This window comes from Filicampus tigris, chromosome 9, assembly GCF_054856515.1.
Source record: "Filicampus tigris isolate MCC_2025a chromosome 9, RoL_Ftig_1.0, whole genome shotgun sequence".
Lineage (NCBI taxonomy): Eukaryota > Metazoa > Chordata > Actinopteri > Syngnathiformes > Syngnathidae > Filicampus > Filicampus tigris.
In genome coordinates this window covers 16,615,338-16,633,097 of record NC_141225.1, presented here as the reverse complement: position 1 = coordinate 16,633,097, position 17,760 = coordinate 16,615,338, and the positions used below count along the sequence as shown (strand labels likewise).

The following is a 17,760-nucleotide window of genomic DNA, read 5'->3' as shown; positions in this document are numbered from 1 at the left end:
AAGGTAGAAGCTTTTCAATGCAGCTCTTTCTTAAAAAATTATATATACATGTCAAACCATTTTTGTCATTAATGTGAAGTTGTTTGTGTGAAAAATGTGCAATTGGTACTCGTGCGGAGAATCTTTTTAAAAAAATAAACTTGCAACATGATAGTTAAGTTCATTGAGTGAAGTGAAGACCTTTTTCTTTTTTATACCTGTATGAACTTGACCCCAATGTAGACAAGTGAGACTAGTTACTATTTTCTTTTTTGAAAAGTTAAAAGGTTAAAACAGTGAAATTTAGATTTACTTTTTTTTAATTTTCACTTAAATTTTGGGAGTTGAATCAGTACTTGAATTTTAACCAGTTACCGCATGTCACCAGTGACGGAACTTGGGCGACTGACGGAAGTAGCAAGAAGTTCTGTCACCAGTGACGGAAGTTCCGCCTATGGTGACGGAAGTGGCGGGAGTTCAATCTGTCAATCCTGTCCGTGTCCGGGCCGGGTGAGGTTTCCCGTGTTGGGTCAAATTAAGCCGCAGGCTCCACTCCTGGTAGTGCCCTTCCGTCAATTCCTTTAATTTTCAACTTTGCAACCACTTCCGCCTATAGGCGGAACTCCCTCCACTTCCGTCTATAGGTGAAAGTTCAGTCAGTTTCGTCATCATAGGCGGAAGTTCCGTCTATAGGCAGACCTCCCGCCACTTAGGAAGAAGTGGCGGAAATTCCGTCTATAGGCGCAACTTCCGCCACTTCCGCCTATTGTGACGGAAGTGGTGGGAGTTCTGACTGTAGACAGAAGTGACGTAAGTTCCGCCTATAGACGGAAGCGAGGGGGTTCCGCCTATGGTGACGAAAGTGACGGAAGTTCCGTCGCCATAGGCGGAAGTGACGGGAGTTCCGCAGTCACTGACAATGTAGGCATCATTTGCGGAGGATGGGGGGCCAATTCCGACCACCGCACCACTTTATTTGGTCCACTAAAGCAATTATAGTGTCCATCTCATTTGTCTTGTGAAATAGGTCTGTTTTCACGCACTTTTTCTTCACTTTGAACATATATTACAAACATTTTTCCCCACCAAATCCCTTCTTAAAATAAAGTGAACCAGACAATAGTTGTGTTATTACAGTAAGGCTGATCGTCCGCCACTTCCGCCTATAGGCGGAACTCCCCGGAACTTCCGCCTATGGGGGTGACGGAAGTCCCGGCACTTCCGCCTATAGGCGAAACTACCGGAACTTACGCCTATGGGGGTGACGGAACTCCCGCCACTTCCGCCCATAGGCGGAACTTCCGCCTATGGGGGTGACGGAAGTTCAGCCACTTCCGCCTATAGGCGGAACTCCCGGAACTTCCGCCTATGGGGTGACGGAAGTTCAGCCACTTCCGCCTATAGGCGGAACTCCCACCACTTCCGTCACAATAGGCGGAAGTGGCGGAAGTTACGCCTATAGACGGAATTTCCGCCACTTCTTCCTAAGTACTTCCGCCACTTCCGCCTATATGCGGAACTCCTGCCACTTCCGCCTATGGGAGTGACGGGACCTATAGGCGGAAGTGGCTGAACTTCCGTCACTCCCATAGGCGGAACTCCCGGAACTTCTTCCTATAGGCGGAACTCTCGCCACTTCCGCCTATGGGGGTGACGGAAGTTCCGCCACTTCCGCCTATATGCGGAACTCCTGCCACTTCCGCCTATGGGAGTGACGGGACCTATAGGCGGCAGTGGCTGAACTTCCGTCACTCCCATAGGCGGAACTCCCGGAACTTCTTCCTATAGGCGGAACTCCCGCCACTTCCGCTCATTAAAGGTTAGGAAAGCCTAAAGTAGAAGAGCATTTAATTGTTCTGCCTGTCACTTAATGTCACTGGTATAGACAGGTGAACAAAGATACATTATTTGTTGTCAGGTGAACAAAGATACATTATTTGTTGTCAACAAATCCAACCCAATGAAGTGAAACTGTATCACTTCTGTGTTTGCAGAGGGCACAAGGCCTACCTGAGGACGGGCCCTACTATGATTTTGAGCACTACAAGCAGCTGGTGCACCAGATCACGCTGGCCTTCAGCGGCATCTCCAAGGAGGTTCTGGAGATCAAGGACAAGTTCCAGGTCCTTTGCGCTGTAGCTTGTCGATGTGATCCGAGAGGTCGGTACGGTCTCGGATCACATCGACAAGCACAAGCTCCAACTGGTAATTCAAAGCCTTTTTTAACCAAGGTTTAAATAAAAAAAAATTTAAAAAATGAAGAAACATTTTTGTTAATGAAATAAGTAAAAGTAATAAAAACTAAACTAAAAAGAAGCATTTTCGGGAAAATAAAAAATAACAAACCTGCTCTAAAAACAAAACAAATGAAAACTCACTGAATTTAAATTTTAAAAAAGTATAAATGAAATACATACAATGTAATAAAAAATTCCAAACAATTATAGCCGTGTGCCTGGGAGTGAACAACAAATTTGCTACGACATATTTAACAAAACACAACACATTTTTGCTAGTGCTCAAAGTAATTTTAGTAAATTTTTCAGAATCGCCACAAGAGGTCATTACTTTTCAAAATACACTACTCAATACAGAGCTACATCCACAAAGAAATACAACTTCTTCCCACTGATGGCTATTATTGTCATTTTGTATGCAAACGAAACGGTGATTGGGTACTGGCTCACTTTTTCCAATCTAGTTATACAGTTTTTTTCCCCTTAAATTAGGAGTTTCTCTTGTTCATAAAATGTGTAATTTAGCTAAGTACATCCGATGTATCATCATAGAGAGGAAATGTGACTTCAGACAACTTAACATTAACATTAATTGCAATGTAAAATCATGCACGGTTGTGACATTAACACTGTCCTTAACTCATTCACTGCCAGACATATTTTAACCTAATGTTTGAAAAAAAACGATACTGTATTTTCTGGACTATAACCCGCACCTTTATATAAGTTGCATCCATTCTATTTTTTTTTTTTTAAACAATGAAAAAATAAGTTGCTTGGATTGAGTGGCTGGACTGTGAAAAGACAAATAAATATGCCAATGGCAGTGAATGAGTTGAATACACTTATTTAAATTGAGAAACTCTTGTTAAATAATAATTGAATTCATATGTATTACACAAAAGTTAAAAGAAAAAAAGTTGTACCTATGTTGCAGTAGCTTACAACAATATCACACATATTTTTCGGACTTGAACCTCGACAGACTTAAGTTTCATTGTGTTTTGCGCTCAGACAGCTCAGCTGCAGCTGGCCCAGCAGCGGGCTCAGGACCACCCGGAAGACCAGGACGCCTGTCAGGAGAAAATCCAGCAGTTTAAACACGAGTAAGCTTGGTCACTGTCGTCACGGTTACGACGCAACTCACTAATCATACAGGCCCGTTGTGAGGTTCTTGTGTGCTTGGAATGTTCAGGATCATCAAGACCCAAGAGGCGCTCAGCGAGATCATGCAGGACTTCAAGTACGACTCGGAAGAGAGTGATTGACAGGCGGTCCGATTCCTGTCAGTGAGCTTTTCAATTTTTTCTTTAATTTACAGGCCTGTAAATATGTCAAGGAGAATATCAATCTATTTTGCTTAATGAGATAATTCAAAAGAATGTAACAAATTCAACAGTTTTTGCTGCAATTGATTGGACATTGTGCTACTCTTTCTGGTGCAGTATAATCCTGTCATACACGGAGATATTAGCCACTCTTTGCAGGGGATAAAGAATGCATGCCTGTGCGTATTGTTATCTGTTTACATCTGTCGCGCCGTGGTATGTGTTCAAATATCTGTTGCTTCAACGGTGATGGCACCGCGACACTGATGCTATTCTTTAGCTCTCCAATGGCGGTTCCAATCATGTGTAAGCATAAAGACAAATGGACTTTCCTAAAGGGACAGCTATCCCAGAAAAAAAAAAAGAAAAAAAATCTTGTATGTATGCGAATTTGTGGGTGCTGAAACTGCGAAGATGAATTGACTTTAACTAGTATTGTACTACTGTACTTATTTGATGTTTTTTTCAATAATTAAAAACAAAATTGTATTTTTTTTTCTTTCTTTGTTTTCTTTAGGGGGGTGGGCAAACCCCAGTTTTTCATAGAAAATGTATGTTGGAGGTTGTTTTTCTCTGTAGAATTTTGGGCATTTACCAAGAAAAAAACAACTTTTTTTTCTTCTTTCCCATTGCATTTCACTGTCTGTCATTAATACGCAGATTTCTTTTATAGTTGCTGGCCAGCCTGGTCCCTATCCCCTGTAAATAGCAGGGTTCCACTATATAGTTTTAAGTTGTAATATAACCACTCACCACTAGGTGGAAGCCATGTCTTAGTTGCACAACATGAGTAGGCCTCACAATTTTTTGTGGATATGCAGGACACGTATGGTTCCTCAATACTATTAAAATTTTGAGTGTCTCGGTTTTTGTGGAGAAAAAATCTACAAAATGAATTCTCACGTTAGTTTTATTCCATCCTTGAATGGTAATTGGTATGCAAGAAAGACCTTATAACTGGGGGACAAAATACAGTTTGGGGTTATTTTGTTGTTTGCTTCAAAACCTTTGTTGTTGGGTTGGGAAAGTGGATCTTTTATACATATTTTGTGGATATTGAAAATAGCATTTTGTCATCCATCTGGTTCGGAAGTGCGTGGTCCTACGTGGCCCCCACAGTATCACTGCTGACAAATCGTGGCATCCTCCAGCACTGAAGTTTCCCATCTCCGTGAAATTTCGACTGTCCCGGAGGGGGGCGTCGATGCGGAAGCGAACACCTCCCGTGAAGGCATCACGCGTGTCTTCTGTGCTCTCCCAGCACTCATTTCCCAATCGGGGACTTGAGAGCAGCAACCGCGATCATGTCTGTGCAAAAAGTGTGGCTGTACCATTACACGGGCTCCATGTTGCTCATCGTATTCTGCGTGAACGTCGTCCTTCGCGCCGTGCACATGTTTTCACCAGCATTGGCCAAAAAGATGATCTTGAAAATGAACGAACGGACCACGATGAACAAGAATCCCAGTTTCACCTACGACGACTGGGGGCCCACCTTAAAATGATAAATTACGCTACAATACTCCAATCGGCGAATAGTGAAGTTCGTAAATGTTGCACTGAATTATGATGACTGAAGGAAATGAGTTTTGAATACGTGTGCAATGTACACGTGTAGCAACAATCTGGACTCCTCGTGTAACCCGGAACATAAACATGAATAACTTGCCTTTCAAAATAAGAATACCCCATTTATTCTAACCAATAACGTGTTGTTAATCTCTACACGAATTAATCACAAATAAAGTTTAATACACGAACGTGTCTACTCGCATCTTACAAGAAATCGACTGGAATGCATCGTGTTTAACTTTCCGCATTTCGTCGGAATGGATCATTGACTAGCTCAGCTAGTTAGCTAGCTTATGGTAGTTGACCCGGAAAATTATTTGGACTAAACTACACTTTTTTTTTTTTTTTTTTTTTTTTTTACCGTTATCTATTTTTTTTCTTCTATCCATCAATCAAGCACGATGAGCTGTTGTGTGGATGACGACGACCCTTTCCCCGCTGACGAGTGTTTGTTCGCTGACACGTTTTCTCAGGACAGCGTTTATAAATTAATGGGCCAGGAGCTGAAGATCATACAGTTATTCGGTGGAAACCTCGGCGTGGCTGCTCCTGTGTGGGAATCCGTAAGTAAGACTTGTCACCCAATGTCGACTTTGCACAAATGCAATTGTTGACTGCGCTGTGCGTGTTTACGTGTCCGCGTGTGTTGCACACAGGCGTTACAACTTTGTCGATACTTTGAGGAGCAACGCATGGAGTGGCGTGGGAGACGCGTCATCGAGCTGGGATCGGGCACTGGTGTTGTTGGGATTGTGGCTGCTCGCCTTGGTACTTGAAACGACACACACATACACCGTGTGTGGCATGTTACATCAATCGGGCCACGTTTGATGTGACGTCAGTCATCAGTGGATTTTCATTTTTTATTTAGGGATCCAATTCTGTCAGTTTATCTTAAATCCAGGTGGTCTTCGGTTTACGATGTTTCGGTGTTACAACGAACGAGGACGAATAAGTTACGTGGCAAGGAGGAGAGGGAAGCATTAGTTACTACCTTCATTGTCATTATAGTTTTTGATTGTTCATTATAGTTAGGATTTTGGTTTGACTTTCGTTTTTTAAATTTAGTAATTTAAATAAATTTTAGTGCAAGTTAGCTTTCGAAATGTTTTTTTAAAATTTAGTTTTAGTATTACTCTGTTTTTAAATCAACTTTTTGTTCAATACAAGATAAAAAAAAAAGTCACTAAGTATTGTGTAAAGTAAATAGATATTTACTTGTGCCACGTCACAGCAGTCCTGGGACTCCATGTACCCCTGTATTCATTTTTTCCAAGAACGTAACAAGATCTTGCCAATGCTTTTAAGTAACATAACTTTTTAAACTGTCAAGTAGCACTTTAAGTTAATCACTGTATAGTAAAACTAAAGTAAAATTATTAACCCTTCAATGACACATGAAACCTGAATTTGCAGAGTTGCAGTCAAATCATTTGATTGTTTCCATCCAAGGCTGAATGTGAATATTTAATTTCCTCTTCTTAATGTTTTATCAACAAAACTACATATTTTTACTCCCGTTTACTTGTAGGTGCAGACGTGACCCTCACAGACCTTCCTGTGACTCTTCCGCAGCTTAAGGCCAACGTCTGCACCAACATGCCATCCAGCGGTTGGCCTGCTGCCCCTCCCACTGTCCTCCCTCTGTCCTGGGGTGAGGACCACATGAAGTTCCCCTCAGACTGGGACCTGGTGCTGGGCGCAGATATTATATACCTACGCGAGACGTATCCGCTTTTAGTGGACACGCTGGCTCACCTGTGCAAGAGTAAGGCTGTGGTTTACCTCTCATCCAAAATGCGTAAAGAGCACAAGACGCCGAGTTTTTTTGAAGAACATCTGCCAAGGAGATTTTATGTACAACTGATGCACCGTGAAGACAATCTAAACATTAATATTTACAGAGCGTCTTTGAGAAAAGACCAGTAAGAGCATGGACATGTTGCTCTTACCGGATTAGTTACCACAGCGAGATGAGTCATGACTGAATTATTTTGGATAAGAAGAGAATGTCACATTGTCACTTTTATATCTTAATTAAAAAAAAAAAATGTTGAATATTTTTAGAGTGGACAGCTAGCACAGCTCTACTCTGGCTTCCTCCCGTGTCACATTTCAAAAACATGTAGGATAATCTTAGACATTCGGTGTGAAAAATTAGTGTGAATAGTTGTTGGTCCAGATGTGCCTTGCGATTGGCTGGCCACCAACTGAGGGTGTACCCTGCTGCTCACAATCGTCAGCTAGGCAAAATGGCTGGGTGGATTGTGTGGTGAAAATTTTGTTGTTTTTTTGACAAAGCACATTCCACATTTCATGTAGGCCTGTTAATGTTTACTTAATTATCTTGAGAAAAGATGAAAACAATCTTCATGATGACTGATAGGTCGGTCAGATTATGTGATAATTTGATATTCAAATCAGAGATTTCCTTGATTATTAATTATTGCTGAATTATTCATTTTTGAGGGATGTTTCTCTTGTGTGTCCATGCACATGTTACAGCGGAATAATGACATAATGGAGGTCTGCGTGGATGCAGCACAGCTTCCCACAACCATGTTCTTTCGAAAAAAAAAACAGCCGAAATTGAGTTTCACTTAAAAACAAGTAGTGCATTCCATTTTGTTTCATGGTACGATTAATCGACAATCTATATAATTATTTACACAATCTGCGGAATTCTTAATTGTCTCATCAACTAACCATTTAAGATTGTCTTAATGTAACGCAGATGAGATATTTTTTTGACAAATGTTTTTGGATATTTTCAGGCTTCATATGTTTAAAAACAAACATTTGGCTTGCTTTTTTGTTTTTTAAAGCAAATCACAATCATTTAGACATGCACATTTCTTGTGAAATTATTTAAAGGACTATTAAATAAAAGAAATGATTAAAACACATACATTGATATCTAAATTATTTGTCACTTGTTCATTTTCATGTAACTGCTATTCTGTCAACATGTCTAGCGTGCAATTTCACTGAAATAACTCATGTGGAACTCCCAAGGCAAGGGCAAGGCAGCTTTATGTACACAGTATAGCACATTTCATACACAAGGTAACTCAATGTGCTTCACACAGTTAAAATATATATATTTTTTAACTAAACTCCAAATTGTATCCCAAGGTTCTATTGTAGTTTTAATTGAGGCATTAGTCACCCATAACAATAACCACCCCATCCCCACCAACTATTCTGTCAACATCAACAGATTGCTCTGCCTCTGGCCCGCTGTCTGCTCCTAATGCTTCATCCGCTCTCTCCCTCACTCTGCTGATGTACTGACTTTCTGTTCAGCAAAGGAAAGCCTGTTTGTCACGCTGGTGAGTTCCGAAGAAAAGGGAGGCGGCATCCGCTGGCCTTCTCGCCGTGTGCTACAATCGAGTCGACAAAGCGATTGATCCCCACCATTTCCATGCGGCTACTATCACGCTGAGCAGGGCGTTTAGTCATCAGTTAATGGGAAAAGTTAGGGAAAGATTATGTCGGCTTTATATAAATGTATGAATGTCGACGCTTCATGACAAATGTAAAATTGAAAATATTTTATTATGTTATTCATAGTTTTAGAAAGTTTGAGTCTGTTTTTGCGGTCCTAGTTAAGCTGTTTCAAAACACCTGATGGCATAGCATAAACCTGGTGAAATGAGAGGGAGGTGACAGGGGGGTGTGTGTTTGTCTGTGCGCGCGTGTGCCGAGTGGGAGGGACTGACCCCGACGCCTCTTTAAAACAAGTTGTCCTATTTGGAAGTCTCATGCCATAACAAGAAGAGAGGAAATTATAATCAGTCCAAAGGTATGTGTCACAATATATATATATATATATATATATATATATTTTTTTTTATAAACTAATAGAACCTAAAATGCAATATTAACTGATTAAATGAAACCATGCGTTGCAAAATATACATCATTTTCCTTCACATTTCAGATCAAGTAATCTGTGCACACTATGGATTTATGGCCTAAGAATCCAGAGCTGCTGCCCCAGTACACCAGATTTGATACAGTTCCTGGAAGAAATTATACACATAAGTAAGTATTTATATACCACAAGTGATATTGCCCGTGGTGTGGTTTTTGCGTGGTTGCATTTTAGGACACAGTGAAGTAATTGCGCAGACTGCCCTCAAGCAGATGATATTTGATTGCATGAGTTATTAATGCATTAGACCATTTTTTTTGTTAGTTTTTTTCTTTGCGAGATGTAGGCCATCCATTGGACTTTTCTGCGTACCTAAAAGGTCAAAAAATGATATATTCGTCACACTCTGGCCATCGTTAACTCTGTACGAGACATGTTTAAATCAACCATTTAACATTTTCAAATGTCGTACGATTGGGGAAAAAAAAGTGAATGAAAAAAATGACATCAGAAGAGAAAAAAACTACCAACCCTTTCATGACACAAGACAGAGGCATAGCATTTAGAGAAATGGAAAAGGGGAGGGTTGCCCAAAGCAAGCTGACTACTACATTCACCACGCTTTTAAACATGTTTAATTGTCAAAAACGTGTAAAAAGAAATAAGATAAGATAAGAATGCCTTTATTGATCCCACAGTGGGGAAATTTTCGTTGTTACAGTAGCAAAGATATAGGTCACACAGGGGCGGCGGCATAATGTCGCCATTAATGTATAACATTGACGGCAAACATTTAGAATCAAACCTATGTAGATATACGCAGTAACATGTGTATATACACGTGTATACACACCAACCTACATCTACATAAAAAATATGAGGAACACTCATTTCGGCCTGTACATAGTACAGAGGAAAAAATACTCTAAGTGACAGTGCTGCAGTGCTGTAGTGAAATGTAAGGAACAGCCTTGGATAAAAATAAAACTAGACTAACAGTAGTGGGGAATGTTGAGTATTGCACGGTATTACAGTAGTGGGGAATATTGGGTATTGCACGATACGAGCTCAGGTGCAGGACTGCACAATTGCACTAATGACCGCCAGTTTGTAGAGACTACACAATGTTCTTGTTAAAGAGTCTGACAGCAGCAGGCAAGAAGGAACGGCGGAATCTCTCCTTTGCACAGCGAGGGTGTAACAGTCTGTCACTGAAGGTGCTATGGAGTGCTGTTAGGGTGCCCTGGAGGGGGTGGTCCGGGTTGCCCAGCATTGATGACAGCTTGGCCAACATCCTCCTGTCCCCCACCGAGTCCACAGAGTCCAGGGAGCAGCCCAGGACAGAGCCGGCCCTCTTGACCAGTTTGTCCAGCCGCTTCTTGTCCCGGGCCGAGACGCCGCCTGCCCAGGTGACCACTCCCTGGAAGATGACCGATGCAACCACCGAGTCATAAAAGTTCCTGAGGAGTGTCCCCTGAACCCCAAAAGACCTCAGTCTCCTGAGTAGGAAGAGTCTGCTCTGACTCTTCCTATAGAGGGCGTCTGTGTTGTCGCACCAGTCCAGTTTATTGTTCAGATGAACACCCAGGTACTTGTAAGTTGAGACTCTCTCAACATCTGTTCCCCGGATATTCACTGGTGCAGGTGAAGAGTGCTGGCGCCTACCGAAATCCACCACCATTTCTTTGGATTTCCCCGCATTGATCAGGAGGCGGTTCTGCTGGCACCAATCCACAAAACCCTGAGTAAGTTCTCTGTACTCCCGATCATCTCCGCCTGTGATGAGGCCGACAATCGCAGAGTCGTCAGAGAACTTCTGCAGGTGACAGGTAGGGGTGTTGTAGTTGAAGTCCGAGGTGTAGAGGGTGAACAGGAAGGGAGCCAAGACAGTTCCCTGTGGGGCCCCCGTGCTGCAGAGGAGCACGTCAGACACACAGTCCTGTGTTCTCACATACTGTGGCCGGTTTGTGAGGTAGTCCTGGATCCATGTGGTGAGGTGGTGCGCCACCCCCGCCCGCTCCAGCTTGTCTCCCAGTAGGGTGGGCTGGATGGTGTTGAAAGCACTGGAGAAATCAAAGAACATGATCCTCACAGTGCTCCCCGCCTTCTCCAGGTGGGAGAGTGAAGTGTGGAGGAGGTAGATGATGGCATCATCCACACTGATGCCAGGCTGGTATGCGAACTGGAGTGGGTCCATTGAGGAGCTCACCAGGGGGCGCAGGTGGACAAGGACCAGTCTCTCCAGGGTCTTCATCAGGTGAGACGTCAGCGCCACCGGTCTGAAGCTGTTGAGCTCCTTCGGGTGGGGGGTCTTTGGCACCGGAACCAGGCAGGATGTTTTCCATAGCTGGGGGACCCTGCCCAGCTTCAGGCTCAGGTTGAACATGTGCTGGACAATTCCACACAGCTGGTCTGCGCAGGATTTGAGGAGCTGGGGGCTGATGCCATCTGGACCCGCTGCCTTCCTCGCCTTCATCTTCTTCAGCTGGTTCCTCACCTGAGATGTTGTGAAGGCCAAGGCTGGACAGGAAGGAGTGGTGGCTATCTGGTGTAGCTGGGAGCTGGAGACTGTGGAGAAAAGAGGGGAGGGGGTGACACGCCCAGCAGGAGGAGTAGGTGGAGACTGCAGCAGGAGAGACTGAGTGGAGGCAGGCATCTGATCGAACCTATTGAAAAAGAGATTCAGCTCATTTGCCCACTGCAGGTCCCCCTCAGTCCGGGTCTTGGGTTGTCCGTGGCCTGAGATGGTCTTCAGGCCCCTCCAGACTCCCCTGGCGTTATTCTGCAGCAGCTGCTCCTCCATCCTCTTCCTGTAGGACCTTTTCCCCTCTCTGATCCTCCTCCTCAGCTGGCGCTGCACAGTCCTCCGCTCCTCTATGTTGCCTGACGCAAAAGCCCTCCTCTTCTCCTTCAGGAGAGCTTTTATGTCTGGTGTGATCCAGGGTTTGTTGTTGGAGAAACACCTTACTGTCCTGGTGGGTATGGTGTTCTCCATGCAGAAATTTATATAGTCTGTAACAGTGTCCGTTAGACTACTAATGTCTTCCCCGTGAGCATCGCTGAATACTTCCCACACAGTTGTGCTGAAGCAGTCCTTTAAGGCCTCCTCGGCCTCTCCAGACCATCTCTGAACCGTGCGGGTCACAGCTGGCTGCCTGCGGACCAGAGGTTTGTACACAGACTGGAGAGCCACCAGGTTGTGATCAGCTTTGCCCAGCGGGGGGAGGGGCAGTGATGTGTATGCCTCCTTGGTGTTGGCATAGAAAAGGTCCAGTGTTTTATTGTCTCTGGTGTGGCAGGTGACATACTGTGTGAATGAAGGCAGAGAGGAGGAAGGGGAGGCATGATTGAAGTCACCAGAGATGAGTACCAGGGCATTTGGGTGCTGTGTTTGTAGCCTGCTCACTGCTGCAGTCAAGACATCACAGGCTGTGTCGCAGCTGGCAGCTGGTGGGACGTAGACGGTCACCGCGATCACGTGACTAAACTCTCGCGGGATGTAGAATGGCCTCATGCCAACAGCTAGCAGCTCAATATCCCTGCTGCAAAGCTGCTCCTTAATCGTGATGTGCCCAGGATTACACCATCTATCGTTCACAAACACAGCCAGCCCTCCTCCTTTCCTCTTTCCACTCTCCAGCGTCCTGTCCGCGCGTATGATTTGGAAGCCGTCCAATTCTACGACCGCGTTCGGCGTTAGCGTTGTTAGCCACGACTCCGTGAATAGCATCAGGCTAGCCTCCCGGAAGTCCCTCTCGTGCCGGGTAAGCGCCGCTAGCTCGTCCATCTTGTTGGGGAGCGATCTAACATTCCCCATGATAACAGACGGGAGGACGGGATGGTATCGTCTCCTCCTTTCCCGGCGTTTAACCCCCGCACGAGATCCCCGTCTCTTCCTCCTCAGCTCACGGGGAATATCGGGTCTCGCCCCGGGAGCCGGCGCATGGTTAGCACGGAGTGCTAACAGCTGATTCCGGCTGTAAACAATGGGGGCTCGGCTCCGAGCCAAGTCGCCGGACACGATCGCGCAAAAAATAGCAATCAGCAGCAGCAAGAATACCGCAGTTTGGGTGTCCATTGCTACGCAAGTTACGACTATCAATTATACGAAAAAGGTATGAGGTAGAGTAATATTAAAGAACAAAAACACACGAAAAGGCTCACCGATGAGCCGGAGCTACTGTAGCGGGCTGCCACTCGTGCGGCGCCGGAAGTCTATATCACGCGCCGGAAGTCTATATCACCCAATGAGCTGCTGTATCGCAAAACTTAAAAACTAAAGATTTGTTCTTAACATCAACTCTGATGATGAATGAAAAAACCCGGTGTGATGATGTGACAAATGGAATTTTGTGTGGCTTCAGTCATATTCTTCATAAAAATATTGGCGCAATTCCAAATTATTGACCCTTTTTCATCAGGCAGTGTCAGAAAACAGCATCAGGGAAGGTAACACTATGTTGTGACACATTTTATAATCTCTTCATCCGCACAGCCATCATGACAGGCATCAGGCAACACATTATCCCCCAGGGAGCCACGACGAGCAGCGGAATCATGTCGGAGAGTCCAGCTACTGGACGTTGCCAAGGTCAAGAACAGGAGGAACGCTACTGGATCACACCAACTGGACTGATCCACAGGTGTGTGCCTCTACTTCTGCTCAGCACCATTTTATCTGGGGTCATCATTCTCAGCAGACCATGGGAGACTACGAGACTTGTGATGCCAAAGAATGGACAACAGCTGGACAGGTGGAGGGAGCACCCGAGAGAGGCTACGTGAGAGAGGGATGGCAAAGGAGGTGGGAGCCGTCCAATCTTTTCCGTTACAAGGAGTTGTCCAAGAGGGACAGCAGTAGCTACAGAGAGCTGGAAGCCTGGGCTGCTCGTTACAGCCATTCCCTTCCAAGGAGGAGGCGGATAGAGGCAGAGCTGAGGGGAGCCTACCATGGGCTGCTGGAGAACAGACGGAGCGGGATAGAATCTTGCATGGCATCACTGCAGCAAGTCGGACAATGTGCAAACACAAGAGATGATCCGGGGCAGTGGGTGAGAGCGGTCAAGCAACAAACTTATAGTCCACCGCAAGCTCCCGATGTGTGCCAAATGGTGGACGTGAAAGGAAAATCCCAAAGGAGACTGTTTAGTCAGCCCCCTGGTTATGTTGCCCCTCCTCCCTATAACAGTCCACATAAAGGTTTAGCTGTGATGCCTCGCCATTGGGAGCAGGTTGAGAAGACACAAGATAAACAAGACAGAAATCAAAAAGCATACCCAGAGTTTAAAGGACACGCCTACCAAAGGAATCCTGTCCACAGTGCCCACATTCCACACAAGGTTTTGACATGTCCACAAATCTCACAGCAAGTTAAGACAACAAAGATTATCCAGGAATCGTCCTCAAAAGTGATCGAAGGGCGGAAATTTAGATTAAGCAAAAAGACTGGTGGAATGACCATCTTCTGTTTAGTGTCTCGGACAGCAGACCCAACAGAACACCCGTCCTTGACACCCAGTGACCAAGCAAACACTCCAACCACAGAACTTGGAAAATGTTCGCCCATCAGTAGTGGAAATATCCAAGCATCCAAGGTGGCGGATGAAGTAGACTACAAGGCACTCACAGAGACGTCTGCCCTGACCTTTGGGGACAGAAACCTCAAACCTACAAAGGTGACACCGAGTTGCATAAAAACTGGCCTGCCAGAGGAAGAACTACCAAAGGCAGACAAGACAGAGGGTTGCCCATTCAACGAGTACATAAACGATAACAAGTCTACAGTTGAGAGACGAGCCACTCAGTTGGTATCACCCGTGTCAGCCAAATATCCTTTGTGGAGGGAGCCAAGTTTCACAAGAAGGACTCTTACTCAGAGTCCACTTGACATGGAAGTAAGAAGACTCGACATCAAGCAAGGCCTAGAAACAGAGGAGGGGAAAGATCTCCTAGTAATCGACACAACGTGTGTTGTTGTCAAAATAGAACTCATTAAGTCTCCTAAGAAGGAACACGTTCAATTCTTGGGATCCAGTACGAACACAGAACAGAATCCAGATCACAGTCCCGCCTCTTCTAGTCAATCCTGTGGCCTTCTTAGCCGGGAGTTGCATTCTGATCAAAACGTTGAATTGAAACTCTTGCCAACAGGCAAAAGGCCGAAGAACAGCCTGAACACGAACCATGCAGAGACAACTCTTGAGTGTGAGAGTGAAAATGCTGCAAGGGAATCTTTGGAGAAGCGATCTGAAAGAATCCTTGGTATCCAACTTCATGCAACCTCACTTCCTGAGGTATCCATGACAGATGAAGACAAGGGATTAGATTTACCTGAAGTGAACAAAAATGAAACGAGATGCGAGCTGTCAAAAGAGACCACCGAGGAGGAGGAGTCACAGAACCACCAAGACCAAAGTAGGGAAAGGATGTCTGTTGATTTGGATACAGGTCCTAGTGTTGATTGTGAGAACGTTTCAGGATCCCACCCGCAGGTGTCCAATGCGTTTAAGCAAGATGAGAGTAACAGCCAATTTGCACTAGACAACGTGGATCAGTTTGTCAAGACGGGGGTTACTCTAGGTGGGTCCACTCAAGTATCAGCCAACCCTGAGCAGAGTCACATAAATATTGATGTCATTGAATGTGTCACTCCACCTCCTGCCCTTTCTAATCCTCTCTTACTTGCAGCCTCGAAAGATACCCAAGAATCCAATCCTAATCTTGTGCAGTCACCTTTAGCTGTTCAGTCACTCCCGTGTTTATTAGAGTCAGAGATAGAGAACGCTCCAGATGCCGAGTCAGTCAGTCACACGCTTCAACCTGGAACCATATCGTCGCTGCGTGTACCAACTCGGATTCCCATCGCTGACCCTTCCACTCTGCCTTCTGATGTAATAACGTCCACGCCAATGCCTGATATTGAGTTTTGTGAGGAAGACCAAGCTGATAAGGGACAACCATCACAGCACGGTGAGCTCAGCGATGTACCACAGGAATCTCCCAAAGATGGGACAGACAAATTGGTGGCACAACAGCAATTAGAATGTGGCCCAGCCAGTGATGATGCGATCGATATGGCTATGGAACTTCTTGAGCAGAATCTCGGGATATTCCAAGAGAAGTCTAAGGATTCCGACACTGAGCAGCAACTCCTTTGCATTCAGACTGAAGAAGAGAACAGGACTGATGATTCAGAAGAGGAATCAGAAAAAGTGACCCCAAGTCAAAGTGAAGAGGAACAGGGCAAATCTTTTGACTTCCAAGCAGTAGAGGATGTCAAGGTGAAAGAGACTAACATGGAGTCACCTGAAGACAACAAGGATTTGACAGGTCTTGAGGAAGAGACAGCTGAGTGTAAGAATGACATTTTATCAAATATGAAATCATCTCCTCCCTTACCTTCTAGCACAAACCATGCGGCTCAACCCCAAACTCACCTTCCACCACAAGAGTCAAGAGAAGAATTTGCCCTTCATTCAGAAACTACATCAGCCTGCCCGTCAACTCAAAACCACGATTCCCCTATTGGACTTTCTGAAACCATCTCTTCTCTTCTTCTCCTGGATTGTACCCCTTCCTCTGAAGATTCCACGTTTTCACCTCCTACTCCACCTCCTCCAGAGGGAAGTGGAAGTGTCCCCCCTCATATCCCCGAGGGAGCAGAGCTTCAGTATCCCAACTCCCTGTGGGACGCAGTGAATCGCATCAGGAAACATACGGCTCCTGACTCAGAGAACGAAGAGGAGGAAATATTTGAGTTTTGGGATCCCGAGAGCGTAGTTGTCGATTTCGAGCAGGGAGTCTTTGAAGAACTCGGGGCGTTAGAGGGCACTGAGATTGCACAAATGCTTCCACAGCCATGGCACGAGGAGGACACGCTGTCTTGTAGTAGCACCAGCAGCCATGACTCTGGGGACACGGTTATTATAGCAGATGAGGACGACGTGGAAGAAACAGGGGAGGAGGGTGGGAGGTGCTGCCTGGTTGAAGCTGAACAAAACACAGCAGGTGAAGAAGAGGGAGAAGGTGATGGCGATCAGTGTGGCCAGAGTGATGAGTACGAGGTGGGGACAACGAAAGATGAGCAAACTTTGTAGTCCAATGACAGTATGGGGGAAATGTACACAGATTTTACGGTTGTACCAAACGAAATGCCCGAGCACAATCACCACACATACCTGCAAAGCAAATAAAAATATGCCTTTACGATAACTACCAATAAATGTGGTTTTATTAAAACTCAACCCACTGACTTAAAAAAAAAAGAAGTAATAAACCTATTATTATTTATCTATTAGAGATGGAAAGAGATACAAGTATAGTAGAGTATAAAACATGTTCCATTGTGGCATGTATGGTGACACACTACAATAATAAATCTTTGACATTGTCAATAAAAATGTGAATTATTAGTTTGCTACTGGCAGAATTTTTTATTCTGCTTTTGTACAGGTTCTCATAAGTATATTGTCGCTGTCCCGTAAAAAACACATATGTCCAATTTTGTCATTTAAAAAAAAAAAAAAAATCACAATGGGAAGTCTGCAGTGTGGAGACCCCATTAATGTAAATAAATGGACATAAGTGTATTTTACAGGACAGCGAGGATATGCACTATTGTCTATCTTCTGCATCTCATCTGATTGTATAAGTAATTTTACACCTTTTACGTTTGATTGCAGAATGATATCCATGTCATCAAAACAGAATGGAAATAAAATATGTAAACAACACATCTTGTCTTATTGCAATAGAAGTTGTTTTTAGA

The 17,760-nt window shown here is 44.5% G+C and overlaps 2 protein-coding genes and 1 pseudogene across 3 annotated transcripts; all 3 read left to right on the top strand.

Moving 5' to 3' along the window:
* Positions 1-1,347: 1,347 nt before the first annotated feature.
* Positions 1,348-3,949, top strand: LOC147142290 (required for excision 1-B domain-containing protein-like; annotated as a pseudogene). The gene is made up of 4 exons (XR_015088098.1): positions 1,348-1,352; positions 1,974-2,184; positions 3,235-3,322; positions 3,412-3,949. The product of XR_015088098.1 is annotated as a required for excision 1-B domain-containing protein-like (transcript).
* A 1,363-nt stretch (positions 3,950-5,312) lies between these two features.
* LOC147142289 (EEF1A lysine methyltransferase 3-like) lies at positions 5,313-8,005 on the top strand. Its single transcript, XM_086040911.1, has 3 exons — positions 5,313-5,679; positions 5,773-5,884; positions 6,648-8,005. The coding sequence occupies exons 1-3, from the start codon at positions 5,518-5,520 to the stop codon at positions 7,043-7,045; spliced, it is 672 nt and encodes a 223-aa protein (XP_085897037.1). The 5' UTR covers positions 5,313-5,517; the 3' UTR covers positions 7,046-8,005.
* Positions 8,006-8,867: 862 nt separating this feature from the next.
* Positions 8,868-17,725, top strand: LOC147142288 (uncharacterized). Its single transcript, XM_086039803.1, has 3 exons — positions 8,868-8,921; positions 9,060-9,163; positions 13,489-17,725. The coding sequence occupies exons 2-3, from the start codon at positions 9,081-9,083 to the stop codon at positions 17,087-17,089; spliced, it is 3,684 nt and encodes a 1,227-aa protein (XP_085895929.1). The 5' UTR covers positions 8,868-8,921; positions 9,060-9,080; the 3' UTR covers positions 17,090-17,725.
* Positions 17,726-17,760: the final 35 nt, after the last annotated feature.

Coding starts and splice junctions, on each gene's coding strand:
- LOC147142289 (XM_086040911.1), top strand. CDS start 5,518: ATGAGCTGTTGTGTGGATGACGACGACCCTTTCCCCGCTGACGAGTGT. Junction 5,680..5,772: donor CTGCTCCTGTGTGGGAATCC/GTAAGTAAGACT, acceptor TGTTGCACACAG/GCGTTACAACTTTGTCGATA. Junction 5,885..6,647: donor GATTGTGGCTGCTCGCCTTG/GTACTTGAAACG, acceptor GTTTACTTGTAG/GTGCAGACGTGACCCTCACA.
- LOC147142288 (XM_086039803.1), top strand. CDS start 9,081: ATGGATTTATGGCCTAAGAATCCAGAGCTGCTGCCCCAGTACACCAGA. Junction 9,164..13,488: donor GGAAGAAATTATACACATAA/GTAAGTATTTAT, acceptor TCATCCGCACAG/CCATCATGACAGGCATCAGG.